This window comes from Leptosomus discolor, chromosome 4 (assembly GCF_034619465.1).
Source record: "Leptosomus discolor isolate bLepDis1 chromosome 4, bLepDis1.hap2, whole genome shotgun sequence".
NCBI lineage: Eukaryota > Metazoa > Chordata > Aves > Leptosomiformes > Leptosomidae > Leptosomus > Leptosomus discolor.
Window position 1 is genome coordinate 28009793 of NC_141394.1, and position 17789 is coordinate 28027581.

General features: G+C 37.9%; 1 protein-coding gene across 2 annotated transcripts in view; it reads left to right on the forward strand.

Moving 5' to 3' along the window:
* Window positions 1–17789, forward strand: part of PPP3CA (protein phosphatase 3 catalytic subunit alpha) — a 194966-nt gene that overhangs the window by 123945 nt on the left and 53232 nt on the right. For both annotated transcript variants that reach the window (XM_086464760.1, XM_086464759.1), the window contains exon 3: window positions 14638–14762. In XM_086464760.1, the coding sequence (XP_086320886.1) occupies window positions 14638–14762 (125 nt within the window). The remainder of the gene's footprint in view (window positions 1–14637; window positions 14763–17789) is intronic.

Below are 17789 nucleotides of genomic sequence, written 5' to 3' on the forward strand. Positions count from 1 at the left end.
TTGCATTGTTACTAATTGAGTTTTAAATGTTGTGGTCTGTTTCCTGCTGTAATAATGATTTATATCTTACTAGTTAATGAGCCTAGATCATTAGAGCACCCATGTGCAAGGGCTGCCTTGAAAAGCACAGCGGTCTTGCAGTTCACTGAAAAGTTATCTTAAATTATGGTTCTTTACCCTTTAAAAGGAACTTCCCAGATATACTGTTCTTATAGGTGGCAAATAAAAACCTCTGACAGAGACAATCTCGGTCTGAAAAAGTATTTTGGCTATTCAGGTATGAAATAATCCCACAAATCATTAATATGAATGATCTATAGAAAGAAGACAGGGTTAGTTCAGTTCTCAATGACTGTGTCTTGCAGTGCCTCATAGGGATGTGAGACTCTTTATGTTTCACAACATAATCTTCTACACCTGAAAGGACACCATAATTAAAGACAGACAAGTAAGATAATCATATTTACTAACATTGAGTACCAAAACCACCCAGAAAACAAGCAGTAAATGTTTGTTTGGGTATTTTTTCTCTTTTGCAAATATTTCTGGAGGTGTGTTTTTCTGAAGAGAAGCGATAGTCTGTAAATGAGATTGATGTGAGTCAGTTTGTAAGCGGATAAAGATTTTATTGTGAAGGGACCGCTGAATGCTACAATGTTTCTTGGGTATGAGCTACCCAACAATTTATTTAAATGGCAAAAATTATATTCTTTAATTGAGAAAATTTTATATAAGATAACTATTTGTATTCAGTTGTATACGACAAACCATCCAAGGAACAATTTTGAGACAAGGAGTACAGTGAATATTAAGAGTCATTGATCCACTTCAAGTCACACCTGATCCTTGTTTACCCATGCTGCTGAAGGCTTACTAAGAATGTGCAATTTAAACTGTTTTTAGCAGAGATATGAACACCTGTAGTAGAACTTTATTGTAACAATTTTTACAGGAAAAAAAGTGAAAACTGTTTTCATGACACTTGCAAGACTTGTGGCTGGTGCAGAAGCCTTGCTAGTCTGCAGAAGTCTGTTGTGGCTTTGTTCTTTGAATTGCCTTATTGCTGCTGTTTGTAAGGACAGATCAATGGGAGGGGATCAAAAAGTCCTGAGTTCTTCCCTGCTGAAGCTCAGGACTGGAAGCTGCTCTGTGCTCAGCTTGGGAGGGTCAGCTCAGACTCTCACTACATTGGAGGAGTATCTTGCAGACCCTGCCCAGATCCTGGGATCCCCTGTAGCTGTGTCCTTGGTTTGTCAGTCCTTGATGGAATAGATGACAGTAATGTTGTTCATGGCAAGTTTCTAATCCTTGGTTCTCTAAGAGAAATTGTCAAAACAGCTCCAGCATTTTAAACCTTTTTATGTGGTCCAGTTTCGCTGACACTTTTAAAAAAGTCTTTAATCAAAACTGAACAAGTGTTTGAAATAAACCAAGATAACTTTTTTCATGTATTTAGTTCTTAGTCTTTTAGACTTTAATAATTCTTAAACAAAGTACTAACATTTGTCAAAGGTGACACTGTCTGTTCTTCTTAGTAACAGTTGTAGAGATTAATTTCATCTTTTGTAGTCTCGATGAGATGCTGTTCCAGAGAACATATACTTGTCCTCCATATCAGTATTTTCATACCTAACTGGCTTTTTTTTTACTTTCTTTGGTGAAAAAACTCAAATATTTTATAGCTCTACATGCATTCTTTTGAGTTAAGAGAATCAGTATTTTTGATTGTATTTTAGAATTGTCTGAGAGTGCATGAAAAATGAGAAAAATATGTCGAAAGCCCATTCTTTTCAACTTGCGTTTTTTCATAGCAGATTCAAAAGCTCTGCTTCCTGTAATGCATAGATATCCCTGCTTCTCTTGGATGCCAAAAAGACAGACCCACAATTACTTTCTTTTGTGGGTGATGATCTTATGAAACCTGATTACCTTCCTTGTATGTTTTCTGAAGATAAGATCCTGTCTGTACTGACTCATATGATGTGTCTTCCTTTCTTATGAGAAGCTTCTGTTGATTTGGTTTTTTTTCCTTTTGGTCACACGCTTTTCAGCTTTCCAGCAGGCTATTTATGGTAGGTAGACCGTTGTCAGTTGAAGGTCTTTAATGAATTTTCTCTGTGAAGTTCAGTAACATAAATATTTCAGTTTTATATGATTTTCTTGTATATTTATATCAAATATTCAATGAAAATATAGGTTATAAAACTTTTAGAGTACATGGAAACTTTTGGGTGTAATAAATACAGGTTTATGATCTGAGAGGATTTTTTTTATTACTTGGCCAGATATGAGAGGCCAAACAAGAGACTGCCAAGCAATTTCTTCAGTTTCAGTTAAGCACAGGCAAGCTCTAACAAACATGTGAATACATTAGAATTGTATTATTTTTAAGTGCCTGAAAGGTTTCTGCCTTGCAATCACTTCAAATAATCATGCTATTGCAATCCAGAGGGAGTAGCAAGCAGCCTGAAAAGTCACTGGAGTGCATATAGTGCATTTTTTTCTTAGCACACGTTTTTCACTTGATAGTAACAAATCCATGAGAGATCTGTTTCCCTTGAATTGTTGGACTGCTGAGAGCCAAATTTGACCCACTGGTTGTACTAACCAATACAAGGGAGATGCAGCAGCAACAATCTATGCCTCATAAAGGAATCTATAATGAAGGCATAACATTTTGTTTTATAAAATCAAGACGGCATGTTCTTGAGAATAAGAGCTCTTGCGTGCTTGCAAGCAAGGAATAGAATAGCCAGAATTATGCATAAAAAATTATGTAAGTTCCATCACGAAAATGTCTTCAGTGTAGAAACTATTCTCCTGTAAAGGAGCCAGTTAGTTAGGTTACCTACACATTATAGAAAATAAAGGGAATTAGACATTAATAAAGAAATGAATGAAATAGTAAATACAGGAAAGCTTTTTGTAGTGAAAGTCTGTTGAACTTAGGTTGGAGTTATGATTTCTTGCCAGGTGCTGGAGTCCAAACTTTTTGGCTGACACCATGTGAATGGTGGTAGTATCAGCTCACTCAAGACAATAACTACCAATCTTGATTCTCTTGGGAAACTTCTATTAATTTTTTTGATTAGCAACAATGTAAAATTTAAGCGTCTGGAAGTATCAATTGACCCATAAAGGCTTATAAATATGCGGTAGATGCAGACAAAAAGACAATGAAGTCTTGTGTGTAGTCTGTTTTCCTTACTAATGACAGCAATTTTATTGCAAGAAAATTTGTAAAAGTGCTGAGCTTAGTGCATTTGCCCTGAATGTGTGAGAAAGTTGACTCCTTTCATTTGGCGTTTGGTTTGGGGGGTTGTTTTTTGTTTGGGGGTTGGGTTTTTTTTGTAGTACTAATTTTTGTTTTGATGAATGTTCAACTTCCCATGATTTGCTGTTTCAATTTATTTCATTGCTCTAGTGGAGGATTATGGTCAGTGACTCCTGTAGTTGCCCTGATAAGGGTCTGTGCTTTTGAGCACTTCCTTGGGTTTTTGCTTGACTTTGACCAGAGGTTGCACAGCTTAATTGAGCGGAAGCATGTGCTGTGGAGGTCAGCTTGTCACCAGCTTGGAACTTCACAGCTGTAAGAGGTGGTAGAAAGCAGCATTTCTCTCTGAAATTCAATGTTAATGAGGAGTCACAAATACCCCACAGATTAATAACACTCTAGATAGAGGGTTTCAAGTAAAAGAAATACTCTGTAGCTGTAAGCATTTCCAAGTGTTTCTTTTGCCAAACAATTTTGCACCATGAACATTTTCATGGTCCTTGTTTTCTACAGCTGTGAGCTGAATTTAAAGCTGCAGGAAGTGCAAGCTAAAGAAATGGAGAGATGAGAAAAATAAATGCAATTGTTTTAATATCATGACAAGGAGGATTATTTTTTTGTGTGCAGAACGAAAGTAGAGTAAATATGGCTGGATTTGGGGTTAGCATTGTAGTAGTTGTGGTTGGAAAGAGCATTTTCTGGAATGAATTAAACTGATAATGTATATGATCTTAGCCAAAAGTAGACAGTGTTCTTTCTGAAAAATGAGTCATGCTGCAGAGCAAGAGAGTTAAAAGGCCCCTGAAAGAAGGGCTTAACTTCAGTCACTGCACGCTGTTGTGTTAAAAAAATATCACCAGTATCCAACTTGCATGGAATAGAAACAGGGAGATGGTCATCTTTTAGTGCCCTAGTAAAACATTATTTTTGCTGTATGCTCTGACAGGATAGTGTTGCATATAGTATTTGAAGGAGTATGTGCATTGTGCTCTAAAATAATGATCACAGCTCTGGCTATCCCAGTGTGTTTTGAAAGTACAGACAATATTAGCCCAGTAAGGTTCTGAACAATAAATGTCTCCTAATAAAATACAGGTTTGCATTTTTGCACTGGAAGAAGTAGTCATTTAGCAATATTCTGCTCCTTAAATGCATAATGTCTTACAGAGCTGGGGTGTTATGCTTATGTATCTAGTATTAGTTCACACACCAGCCTCCCAAGAAGAGCAAGCACGAGGGACATTGTTTCAGAAGTGACTTCAGTTATTCAAAGAAAAGAAAGAAGAAAAAAAAGTTTATATATTTCTTCTCTGTCATATTTTTGATTTTTATGTCGCTTCATTATTAGAACTAACAGATGTGAGAGATTGGACTTTCTCCCTGAACTAGGGGGACTTGAAGTTTAGACTGTTTATACTGTCTCAGTGCTGAGAGAAGAGTATGAGCTATAGTGTTAATACAGACAGGTAAATCTGGAGAAAGGCTATTCAATGGGTATTTCCCAGTCTTTTGAGAATAGCCAAGAAACTTTACTTGCAACCCAGACGAAATACCAATTTACTTCTCAAATAGCTTTTTCTTGGTCAATGTGACTTCACAAAATGCAAATTTAGGAATTAACTTGTTTACTTCATAGCAGTTTGGAAATCCCTGTGACAGAAAATCTGTAGCAAGAGAAGACAAGATTCTGTTAACTGAGTGGAACAGATTTGACCTAAGCAACTGAATGAAGTCAATGCCAGTAGTAACCCTGTGAAGCTGTATCTTAGATCTGTTTCATATTTAGATTATGTATATGTCCAGGTTTATGGTGTTCCATATTCTTGGAAACCAGTCAATCTGGGAAGTGCTGTGGAAGAAGTAATCAAATAGCTTCCACCAGAATTAATGAACTCTGTAGCTAGATCCTCTGAACTTCCTGAAAATCTTGTCCTTGCAATATAAACTCAAGAGTTTATATGATATCTGTACATATAAGTTTTTATTAGAATCTGAAGTCTGTGAGATTGTTTTTCTCATCTGGAGCTGTAGCTGGGAGTGTTTTCAGGCTGTGTATATGTATGTTCTGATTGCATGGTTTGCATTTGTATGATCTGTTCGGCTGAGGCTGATTCAAACAGTGGAGGCCTTTATCCTCCAAGTGTAAAAAGTAAGGTGGTGGTGATCCTTGGACGGAGATACTGAATTCACATACACTTAATTCATGTATCAAATTTAACCTAATTAAATGCCAATGAAATCCTGTTGGGCTGATTGGTAAGATAGTAAAGATTTATTTACCTCCCCTGGGAATGTTTGGTCTCTAATTATTAAAAATGTATCTGATAACACTGTACTTTAGAAACCTGAAAGGATGTCATGTTTGAGATTACTGATAGAGTACAGACCAGAAGAGTGCCATAAATGCCAATTCAGTGTAATAGATTTTTTCCATTTTTTTCACCTGATACTCTCTTTGCAAGCTATTTTTTGATGGTGACCTTTACTTCTCTGTTTCTGAGTAACAGTACTCTATTACCTCCCAGAACGACTTACAGTATGTGATGTGGTTGGTGGCTGTCTGCCAAAAGAATATTTCTTCACTGTCCTTCCTCTCCTCTGATTTTGATTTTGGGTTTTTTCCTTCCTCAGCCAGCCATTGGGAAAACAATTCTCAGTACGGTGGGAGAGGCTGCTTAGTTTGCCTGAGGAGCATTGTGCAACTGCTAGCCCAAATCTGCCTGGGTGCCACACCTAATGCTATCCAGAGTCCTGTCTAAATTGCGTGCACTCCTTATATGCCTGATAGCCAGGTTATACAAAGAAACATAATTAAGGCTATTCTCTTCATCAGTGTGACTTCTTTGTGTTTATTTTCATACTTGTCATTAAGTGATAGCAGTTTTTTTCTGGAACTAGATGATCTTTAAGGTCCCTTCCAACCCAAACCGTTCTGTGATTCTGTGATTCATGTTGATTTAGGATCAGTGTGTGAATTTAACCACCTACTCAAGATGATGTTTAGGTACGCTTTCAGCAACAAGAAATTAAGGTGGTCAACTCCTTCTTGCACTGGCTCTGCTAATTGTCATATGAGCTGTTACCAGGACATAAATTACTATGGAGAGTTTTCTCTTAAAACCACTTTCCTCAAAGGTTAATAATTTTTCACTGAGAATTAGTTTTGTATAAGACTTTGGTTATAGAATTTAGATTCTATAATTTTTAGAAGTCATATTACCTGGCTTGAGCTAGAATTGGGAAACTTGCACATTATTTGCTTTCCTTAATCCTATACCAACATACACATGAACATGAACACCTGTAGTACAGAAAGGTTAGATTAAAATAGTAGCTCAAGCCCAGTAAAGACGTGGGTGCAAAAGCTGAGGTTAAAGCTCAGTAGGTCTTCACTGCTGGTTCTTTCCGCTCACAGCTCTGAATATAGACCATTAAGACAGAATTTCTTTGAAGCTAATTGTGCTGGCTTCTTCCACTCAGGGTGCATGCAAGTATCCATGTTGATACTGCTGGTTGCTAATTAAAAGCCCAGGAATTTGAGAAATAGTATTTTTATTTTCCCTTAGCATCTGTTCCTGGGAAATACAGGCAGAGTGCTATAGATCCAAAGGTAATGAACAAAAGCATTTGTTTGTGTCAAGCAAATCTTTATTTTCCACTGATAAGACAAATTGTTGTGCTGAATGAAGGAGGATGCTTTTTGGCATCTTCTGATTCTTAATAAAACACCGTGTGGGGGTGGGCTGGAGCATAAAGCAGGTCTGCAATGGCACAGAATGAGGCAACTGTGACAACAAATGTTATCCTCAGGTGAAAATGGAAAATATATATTACAAGCCAACAAGAACATCCAGGTTTTGTGGTTAGGTTTTTAGATGCTAGGCATTCATATACTAAATCTTGACATGCTAATGCTGCTACCCATAAAATCTTCTAAATTGTTGTGCTTGGAAGGTAATTGGATTGCAGTCTGTTAGGGTAATACTGCTTTAAAATTCTACAATAAGAAGAGCAAACAAGGGTACTATCCATCAAGCTCTTGTAAATACCGAGGGCTTCTTTGTGATTTGTATAACTATCGCTATATCCATGTAATACCAGTGCCTTTGTTTTAACTTTACTGGGGTTGAGATTAGCACTACTGAGAGAGATACTAACTGTAAGGCAACCTGATCCTAGGAGTTGAATTAAAACATCAACAAAAAAAAATATCACATCAAATTGTGATGGACTGGCTACAAAATACTTCTAATGGCAAATTGCTGACTCTGTAAAAATATTGTATAGGAAAAAAACTAATGGAGGTCTCTCTTATGAAGGGGCTTCTCTGCTGGCCAGGCTTATGTACATGGTTTTTATTTTGTTTTGAGACACTGCAAATAATTTTGTGATACAAAAAGTAATCTTGTGGAGCTATTTTTGAAAATTTGTGCTAAAGATATTTTTGTAGCCTTAACATCTTGAAGGGCTTGCTGCCACATGGTTTAGGGTATTTTTTGCTTACTCCTTTAGCAGAGAATATTAATGACTGTTATCCTGAAGGTCTTTTCTGATGTGATTTTTTTTTTTTTTTTCCCTTTACTACTTATTTTCACTCTACCTCTTCACATCAAGTGTCATTAATTTGTTCTAGCCTTCAGGGGATGGTGGGAGAAAACTAGCTCCTATTACAAGGAGTGAGCGTGGGTTGATCCTTACAGACACTAGCATTTCAAGTCCTGGCAGAGCAGAACACAGTATAGTGTCCTCCTGTGTTGCACAGAAAACAGCTTTTCCCAAGATACTCCATTTATTTTAGTTTTTTATCAGTACAAAGAAGGAAAGCTGGCAGCCAAACAACATTGTCAAATGTGGCGTTGGTGGTCCATTTGCTATTTCCTTTGCTGTACCTGTATGGCTAATGGTTTGGTGAAGCAGGCCTCTTTATGAAAATATGTAATTGCAGGGGGTTTTTTAATGCCAATGCTCTCTGTTAGTGTAAACTCATCAATTTGCATGCAGTGATTGAAGGGAAAATATAGATGAAAGCCTATTATAGTCATGTTAGATAACCAGATATGAATATGAATGAGATCATGCTTCTTTTGGAAATAACAGAGTTGTGTTGTTCAATACACTTAGTATAACAAACATTCATATGAAAACCCATTGAGTCTAGTAGATGTTTTCTTAGGATGATAAGTTACCTAGTGAGCTGTCTAAATGATTCTGACTAATTTACGTAATGAAGTCTGCAAGTTCTTTAAACATCTCACTTATAAACAGAAACAGAACTGCATGACTATAAAAGCAATGTATGTAACTTAACCACTGAGTTTGTGTCTTGAGTAGTGCTTTAGTAAGCAGCTTCAAATAAAAACGTTTATTTAGTTCTTCTCCTTACTCCTTGTTCTCCAAAAAGCAAGGAAGAAAATCGCCCAATCATTAGCGAATTAAAAAAAAAATAAAAATGGAACAAAACTGTGGCGTTTCGAACATTTCATGCTGCTGCGGCAATATATAATGTTCCTCAGAAACACAAACACTTTGAAACAAAGCTCATTCAAGCTCAAAGATTGTGTAAGCAAAGACATGTGACTCATACATGTGACCTTGTTCTTAAATCTAGGGGAAAATGAAAGCCTTCTGGTTAATCATTGGGCCCTTCAGGAGCAATGCAGTAGTTTTTCTTGAAGGACCTGAGAATTTCAGGCATATAGCTCTTGCAGGTGTTTTCCCTCATATTTACCGGTTGGCTAAGGAAGCCCAGTCTTTGACTCCTCGGCTAAAGAATTTTATCTAGTGCGTTTTACTTTGCCTTTGTGTGTCCACTGTTGCTTGGAAGTACTCCTTCTTCACTTGGCAGCTTCATTCAGCCTTTGGTAAATTTTCATTGCTCCAGACTACTTCCCTGGAGAAATGTCTGGAACATACTTCTCATTGGGGTATGCAGCCTCTTTGCCATCTTATCCTGTAGACCTGGACAAATGGACATTCACGAGTCAGCTCAGACCTGTGCAGGATTACATGATGCACTTGTCCCTTAGTCAATAAGGCTTTGTAAGTACCAGCTGTCCTTGGAAAACGGTAAGCTCTTGGAAGCATGTGCTAACTAGTGGAATGGTAAGAAGCTGAACACTTCCTAAACATTGCACAAAGCAAACACTTTTGCAATTTACAGTCTGTGTCCTGCAGTGTAACTCAATAGGGTGTTTTTCTCCTTAGGTTTTGCAGTATTGCATGCTGCTTTGCTGAAGCACAGTCTCTTGGAGCTCAGTGCAAAGACAGTCCTAGCTCAGTGAATGTGAAGAACAAGTTGTCAAGCGATGGATAACATTCCCTACACAGTGTTAGTTTCTTCTTTAAAAGGTGTCTTTGCTTCATTATTGTTGATTGGCATACATGTATGAGTTTGAGGATGTTGCTTCTGAAGGTGATGATGGAGTGTTGCATATCTGCTCCTAATCCCTGATGACATTTTCAAGATGGGAATATAATCTTATGATTCATGGAATGTAAATTCACTTGAAATACTAATGGTATTTTACTATCAGACTGTAATGTTACGCCAATTAAGTATATACATGATAAATGAGAAAATAAGTGCAGCATATCCAAACTGTTGCAGGTAGAGAATTTCTGAATTGATAGTGTTTAATGTGCTATGAATATACGTTTTGTTCTTGATATCCATCTGAAGTGGGAAACCACACAGAACAGTCTCTGGACTGGGTTTGTATGTAGCGAAGAGCAATATGTTATCTGAAGGAAGGTATATGAAGAGCATTTTCAGACGACTTGTTTGTGCCAATGATCATTGTAATCTAAATCACTGCCATCCTGCTTTGTCTTCTATAAGTAAGCTGCTAAGCTTTGGGTTTCCTTCGCTGCTAGTAAAATTTGAATTTAATGCTTCCTGTTTCAATATTGCTTGTTCCTTTGACATAAATCAGAGAGAGATCCTCGCAGTGAAGCCATCAGAAACATAATTTAATTTGTATTAGGATGACAATTTCTAAAACCAACCAACCAAAAAAAATTTCTCCCTTCTCCCCTCGATGTTCAATTTCTATTTTTATAATAAAATAGTATTTTATAGACGGTTACGTTTGGAGAGTTCTGGTGCTTTAGTGTAAGATGGTGTGCCCATCATAACAAGTAGGAAAAACTGCTCAAAAACATGATTTCTCAGTAATTGCATGGGCAGTCCTGTGAACTTGAATCTTTTGGAAGGGCCTGTGTCTTCGCTGAAAGCTTCGTCAACAGAGATAAATTTCTAAGGAATCCACAAAAAATCAAGTGCTTCTTAAACCTCCTGATTGCGCCAGTGAGTTCAGTAGATCATCAGTTTAAAACAGCTTAAAAAATTTCTTTATGTAGCACATAGTGCAGTTCCGGAGCTTGCTGCCCTGAGAGGTTAGGTAGGTAGACACTGTCAACAGGCTCAGGTAGACAAATTCATGGGCCACAAGTTTGATCCATGGAAGTGGTAAGTCAGTGGAAACATCATTCTGTGGTTGCCCAGTTGGCAATTTAAGGATATAAAGACAGTTGAAAAGCACCAGATAAATTATGCTGTCTTTTTGTGAAAAGAATGTATGCTGCCAGATTATTTAGTTATCATAAATTGATGAGTGTAAAAAGGCCATGACTTGATGGCACTTTTGGGATATCAGTGGTATACTAAAATATGTAGATTTCTAATAGAAGACATGTCACCTAGTATTTCTCCTTTTGATACATTTGTTTTGTACAAACACAGCTGCTTCTAATGTTAATCACACACACATACAAACTGTTTTATGTTTACTGTGTTATTCTTTAAATCCATAAGTCTGTTGATCCTGGAGATCTTCATTAAGAATTGAATTTCTGGCTTCACTGTGCTGGGTTTTATTTTCTTCTTATTTGATGGAAAAAATGTTCCTATCTTGTTGAGTGCGTTGTTCTATAGCAAGTGCTCCAGTACAAAAAGAGGTCCTGCACAAGTATAAAAATGACATTTTTGGCAAAATTAAAAGGAACTTGTCCAATGGTAATGCTTGTACAGTAGTAAACATGAATATATAATAATTAGTGTGCTTTCAAAATTGTTTTTGGTAAAATGAAGGGGGAAGGTAGTGAACTTTAAAAAGAGCTTTGTAGAGGCAACATGGAGTGGATGTGGAACCTCTCCTGTGGGCTTTTGGTGGGACAGCACTGCAGGGGTCTTTGCTAGTGATGGGAAGCTGCAAGACACAACCTGAAGAGTATGGTAGAGTTATTGGCTGATGGATGTTTCTGTATCTATGAATGGAAGTGTAATGCTGGATCTCTTCTGCACTCACCTAGTGTAAGATAAAGCATTGATCTGGCTGCCTGGGAAATCTTCCAGTTTTGAGATTTGTACAAGTTGGAAAAGAAAGCTGGCAGAAGTGTAGCTTTACGAGCAGTTGATTTCGAACTACACATGGCACATAGTACTGTGTAAGTACAAAATTGCCCTTTAATTTATTTGTAAACAAGGCCATCCATCATAATGTGAGTACGCAGGATTTATATTGTAAGGATGCTTCAGGTCTATACACACAGACCTGGAAAGTACAAGATCCTTAAACTATTCCATGCTATTCCAGGCAAAATACTAATTGGATTAACCATATGTAGCGTTGTGGTCTTTCAGTAGGAATTCTGGGATCTGGCCATAATAAATTAAATGTTAACTCTTACTTTTGAGTGTTTTCTCTTCCTCCTGCTGATTTTAAGCTCCTCTTTTGGAACTCCTTTAATTGCTTGGCAAGGCTGGGTCTGAGGGCTTTTTAGCTTTCCGTCTTTTTATGTGTTTGTTTTTTCCTGGATATGTTTCTGCATCTGTTATCAAGTATAAAAAGAGTAGGCTGCTGCATGCAGAGTGCCTGGAATATCTATCATGTATCAGTTCTTAAGTGCACTTCGGAGTTTTGCAAGTCATGCGGTTGCAGGGCTCTGCACTTGTTACTTCTGTCCTCTTCACTGGTTTGCTCTCTTGCTTTTCTGACTTGACAAATTCATGGGCATACAGCTACTTAGAGAAGGTTCTTCAGCCTTCTTGGTTTCTTTGTAATAGCCTCACAGTATTTACCTGTTCACACACATCCACGTTAAAAAAAAAAAAAAAAAAAAAAAAAAGTAATTAAAAAAACATGTTTCTTTGTGCTTTAATGAAAAAGCAAAAGTTAAATCCATTAAAAAAATCTTTCAATCTTGTTCAACTTCAGATTTTTGCAGTTGGAGCAAATGGGGGCGGGCGATAATTGGTGGAGCTGTACAGTTATATAACTAAAAGCTTTTCTGCTGGAAGTTAGGAGAGCAGATTGCTTGGCCATCAATACACGACACGTGTTGTTAATCTTCCCACAGTGTCCATGCAAAGGAGTACAGTCAAGCAGTGTGTATTGGACCGGTAGATTAAGCAGTTCAAATAAAAATTATATCAAAAAATTTCCTTTGGGGTACTTTTTTTTTTTAAGAGAAAGAGGGATGGTGGTATACCACTTGAGGATTTAAATATTATTTATTTTGCATAATTAATGGCAGATATTATTCTTAGACAGAAATTGTAACTGTTGATGGCTTTCAACATGAAAGTTATCATCTAAAAATCTTGATGGGGTGAGTATCAACTAGGAAAAAGAGATCATACAGTGTAACACAGTGGTGATGAGGGTACAATATGATATTTTATGGGGAAAATACCCTGTTACTATCACAGAAGAATGCTCAATTAGCCAGCACTCATGAATTGTCACCAATTTTCCATAAATATTCATGAAAGCTGTGACTGGAACATCAGTGATTTTTTTTCTGTACCTGAGGTGGGTTGTTTGGTTGATTTTTGGTTTGGATGGGGATTTTTTTGTTTTTAGTTTTTGGATGGAATGACAACATTATATTGATTGTATTGTTAACATAAACATTCAGAGGAAAGTGATGCAAGTAAAAAATATAATGTAACACTGGACTGGAGTCAAAGACACTAACGTATGAACACTGTTTGCACTGTTGAGTGCGTGGTTTTGGTGTTATGGCTGTTCTGTATAATCCTTTTGTATCTATGTGGAGACCTGACTTCAGCTTCTCCATGGCATGCGATAAATGTGACGTTTGTTTATCTGTGATGATACAGAGGTCTTGTTCTAACTTCCAGATAAAAGCTCAAATGAGAGCACTGCTAGAATACAAAAGCTTGAACCATTACATCAGAGAGAGCATCTGCTGGGCTGCTGTTGCAAGATAAGGTCTATCTTGGACCCTTGGTTTATTCATTTTCTTCATAATCACCTTTCCAGTTTGCAAAGTGGATTTTTTTTTTCTAGTCATTGAAGGGAGAACCAGTCTAAACCGACCTCAGTAAGAGTCAAGGCTGTTAACATTTTCTTTATTAAAGATCGTTGCCAGGAGAGGTCTGGACTTGGCTCTAAACTGGGGGGGTTCTCCCCCTCCGTTAGGTAGAGGAAACAAAGCAAGATAAAAGGAAGCAGGTTTTGGCACAGCACTGTTAGTTAAACTTCCACGGGGGCCTCCAAGAGCATTGCCTTCCTTCCTGCAGGTGCTTAAAATCACCTACCACAGAGTTTGCAATCTCACAAGATAGCTGAGCTGATCTCTTGATTCTGAGGCACAAAAAGAGGCATCTCTGCTTAGTCCCGGCTGCAGATCACTTGTGCTCTGTCTGTCATGTTTACTGGGTGCTGCTCTTTCTAGAGAAGCCGCTTGTTAGCTTGACTTCATTGCAATGAAGTGAAACAAATCATAATTATACGAGGTTAAATGAAGTGGTAGAGGTTAAAGCATGAAAAAATCAGTGTCCTCTCGTGTAAGACATGCTTTTGGAAAGCAAGCAGGCCATCTTTCTATACAGAAACCAGAATCAGAAATTTGTCAGTTTAACCAGTGGTATAGACAAGATAGGCACGCTTTGCGTTTTACAGGAAGCATATTGATGTCTGCCTGGGGTTAACACTAGGAGAAACAGAAGAGTGGTGTCAAAAGAAAGAGTAGCCTTGCTTGAACATGTTCTCTTTTTCAGGATGACTTTGGTTTGTCTTAGAACTATTGTCAGTGTTGTGTGCTCTACTGGGCAGTAGAAGGAATGGACAGGTACCTATGAAAATAACTATTTTCAGGTCAAATTTGCATGATGGCTTTCCTTTAATTGGTAGCCCTTTGCACACAAATATTATGAATGTATGTCATAGAAAAACAGCTTCAACTGAGCAGCTGCAAGCTCTCACTGGTTGCTTAACTAGAGGATGATGCACAAAATTGTCATAACACGTTTTTTTATAAGACAGTGACTTCAGAACGCATGTGCCTGAGATGAACTTTGTATGGTGAATCTGAATATTGCTTTTTTTCTCTTCTAGTTTGTGGAGACATCCATGGTCAGTTCTTTGACTTGATGAAACTGTTTGAAGTGGGAGGTTCTCCTGCCAACACGCGCTATCTCTTCCTGGGGGACTATGTGGACAGAGGGTACTTCAGCATTGAAGTAAGTTTCTTATTTCTGCTTTTGGCTGCGAAACTGCTTGCAGCCTTTTGTGTGTGTATTTAGCATCATAATTCAACCGGTTCAGGAATACTGAACCTTTTTGTAGATACCACTTGTAAGCAAAAGAAGTCCACATTAATGTTGCTGGTGGTGTTTTCATAAAGGTTGCTTGGTATCAAGCCAAATCCCACTATATCTGTGCTGGAAAGGTGATGAAGAACAGATCTTGGTGCTAAAGAGTGGCCATCCAAACATAGCACAGAAGGCAGTCTGCTCTGTAGCTTGTGCAAACTTAATAGGATGAATAGACATGAGCTATTAGAAAAGAGACATAACAGGAAAAAAATGAATGAACAACTCATAGTTTAGTTTACCTTTTAGTTTTTTTTGTGATTTGAGTATCCTGGATGTGAAATTTTATGAAAGTAGAAGGACAAGACAGGGGGTAAATAGGGCAAAATGCCAGCAGGTAACATGCTGTGCTGGAGAGAATGAACGAGTTCTGTTTAGATATGGCATGCAGGAGTGCATGATCTCTGGCTGTTGATGCAGCACTTGAATCCACAGAAAAGTTATGCACGTGTGCCTTGTTGAAGGTGCTGAAGACCTGGTGCAGATTCTTGTATGAGGTTGTAGTCAAACAGCAACATCTTTAGCTGGCTAGAGAAGGAAATGGTTTCCTGTCCAACCTGCCTACCTTTGACTAGAAGCAGTTCAAGTACCAAGCATAAATCCCTTGTTCCAGTGCTCATAAAACAAACTGGATTTTTTTTCTTCTGTTCTGTGTTGCTGCTTGGTTATGTAAAATGACAGATTAGGTGCACACTTATCAAATAAAACCTAATCTGGATTTGTTCATCCAGGTTATAGTTGATCTAGTCACTGAACGGTCAGTCGGGAACCCTTGCACAGCTTTTGAACTACAGCTTGACTTCTTTTTCTGAAATGTTCAGTCTTTAACCCCCACTGAGTCAAGGGAGAATACCCATTATCTGTTAGAAGCTCTTAGGTCCTATGATACATGGCTGTGTGCCTGTGACTAGGTAAGTTGGCAGCATGCGAGACACGTATACTGCTGTTTCATTCTACATACCACATCTTAGTACACTGTTGCCATATTGATAAAAAATGTGTAATTCTAAACAGCTGAGTTTATAGTGTGTTTGTAAAATGGATCATCTTGCAAGTTTTCTATTTATACTATGAAGAGGAGTTTCTTTAAAATAAAATTCTGTAAAACTACTTTTGCTTTATTAGTTGACTTTAAAACTTAATTTAAAATGTTAGAATCATTGGGAGGTGGCACATTTTACAAATATGTTGTTTCAAGTGCAAATGCTCTGAAATCTTAAGAATTGCAAGGTTCTTTTGCCCACCTGCCAAAAATCAATATAGTTAGGATTTAGCCTCATACTGAAGTCAGCACTTTGATCATGATTTTTTTGAGCCACATGTGCCTGTTTCCTCCCTTCTCTGATCCATGACAAGCTGTGAGCTAAATCAGCACTGTGTGGATTACCATGCTGGGATGGCTTGGGGAGGGTTGGGAGCGTGAGGAGTGGCCTTGCAGGCTTAAACTGTTATGCAGCTCAATCTTAAACTACTGTTTTTCAGTTGCGATAGCCTGGTTCATGTCTCCTGTAGACTTTGACCGAGCCAAGTGGTATCTGAAAGGAGGAGAGTTTTGTCTTCATTTCTATATATGTTTTTAATATAAGAAATAGAACAAGTGGATTTGCTTTAGCTTTCAAGTGATTGTCTGAATGTTTGCCAAAATCTACTCCAGGGCTATTACTGATTAAAGGCAATAGCAAGCCATATAATACAAAACATAACAGCTTATGGGTGGGGAATGAGCCCGTTAAAATTACTCATTTAGCAACCTGCACATACATATTTAGCAAATTATATCCTGAACTTAGTTTTTCCGTTCTGGAACTCTGCTTCTTCGTTGGAAACAGAAATATCTGAGCTGTCACTTATATTACTCCTTTTTGTATGTAAGGTTCTAGTATTACTACTTTACTGATTCTCCCCCCCGTCACCTTGATTAACGAATGCCTTTGAAAGGAAAGGCAGGTTTCTGTTTCGTAAGTGTATTTGGATGTAGAGCTGTGCATTCAGGCATGAACTCAGCACAATAAGTAGTGACAAGGAAAGGGAAATGGTGAAGAATGCAACTTGGCATGTTGGGGCGGGAGGGGGATGCTTTTGGTGGAGAAGAGGCTCTGAGCACGTGTAGCAGGCACCAGCTGTTGCCAGTACTTCGTGCTGGAGAATTCATGGTGGTAAACAGTTCTAGCCCGATCTCAACGCATGTTTCTACCATGTCAGTCACACCATGATTTTTATCCCATCGATCTGTTGGCTCCCCTTTTTACTATGTAGACATGAGACTATTGCAGTTCTGGGGTCTTTCCAGAAGAATTAAGTAGCTGGTCCAAGGTACTAATCATAAGTAACATAAGCTTTAAAAAAAAAAAATCCCTTTGATTGCTGTGCGATATCTAGTGTAATAGTGACACCATTGAGCCTAGACGTAGCTGATTTCTGGTAGTGGGCGAGATAATCCTTGTCTGTGGGCTGCAAAGCATTTGAGATTCTTCTGGATGAAAGGTACTATATAATGTAAGCTATTATCATTAAGAACAGAGGAAGAAATTGCATAAAGTAGGTGGAAGGCATTTGGTAATGCAGAAGGAAAAAGAGGAAAGTATTTGTATAAGGCACTCAGCAGAAATGGCAGTCCTTGCCCCACAGAGCTCTTGATCTAGGGGCTCAATGCTTCATGTATGTGCTCGGTTTTTACCAGAGTTCACTCCACTGTTTGAAGGAGGAGTGTTTTGTGTCTTTAAACTCACTTCTAAGCAAGATGTCGCAGGATGAGAGACTAATAAAGGAATTACAACAGGTAAACCAAAAAATGTCAAAATTATAGGTAGGATGAGATGATGTTTCTCGTCACAGACCTAATCTTTATCCTGAGCTGCACTTTTTCTGTTTGATCTTTTGGCGGAGGCTGAGCGT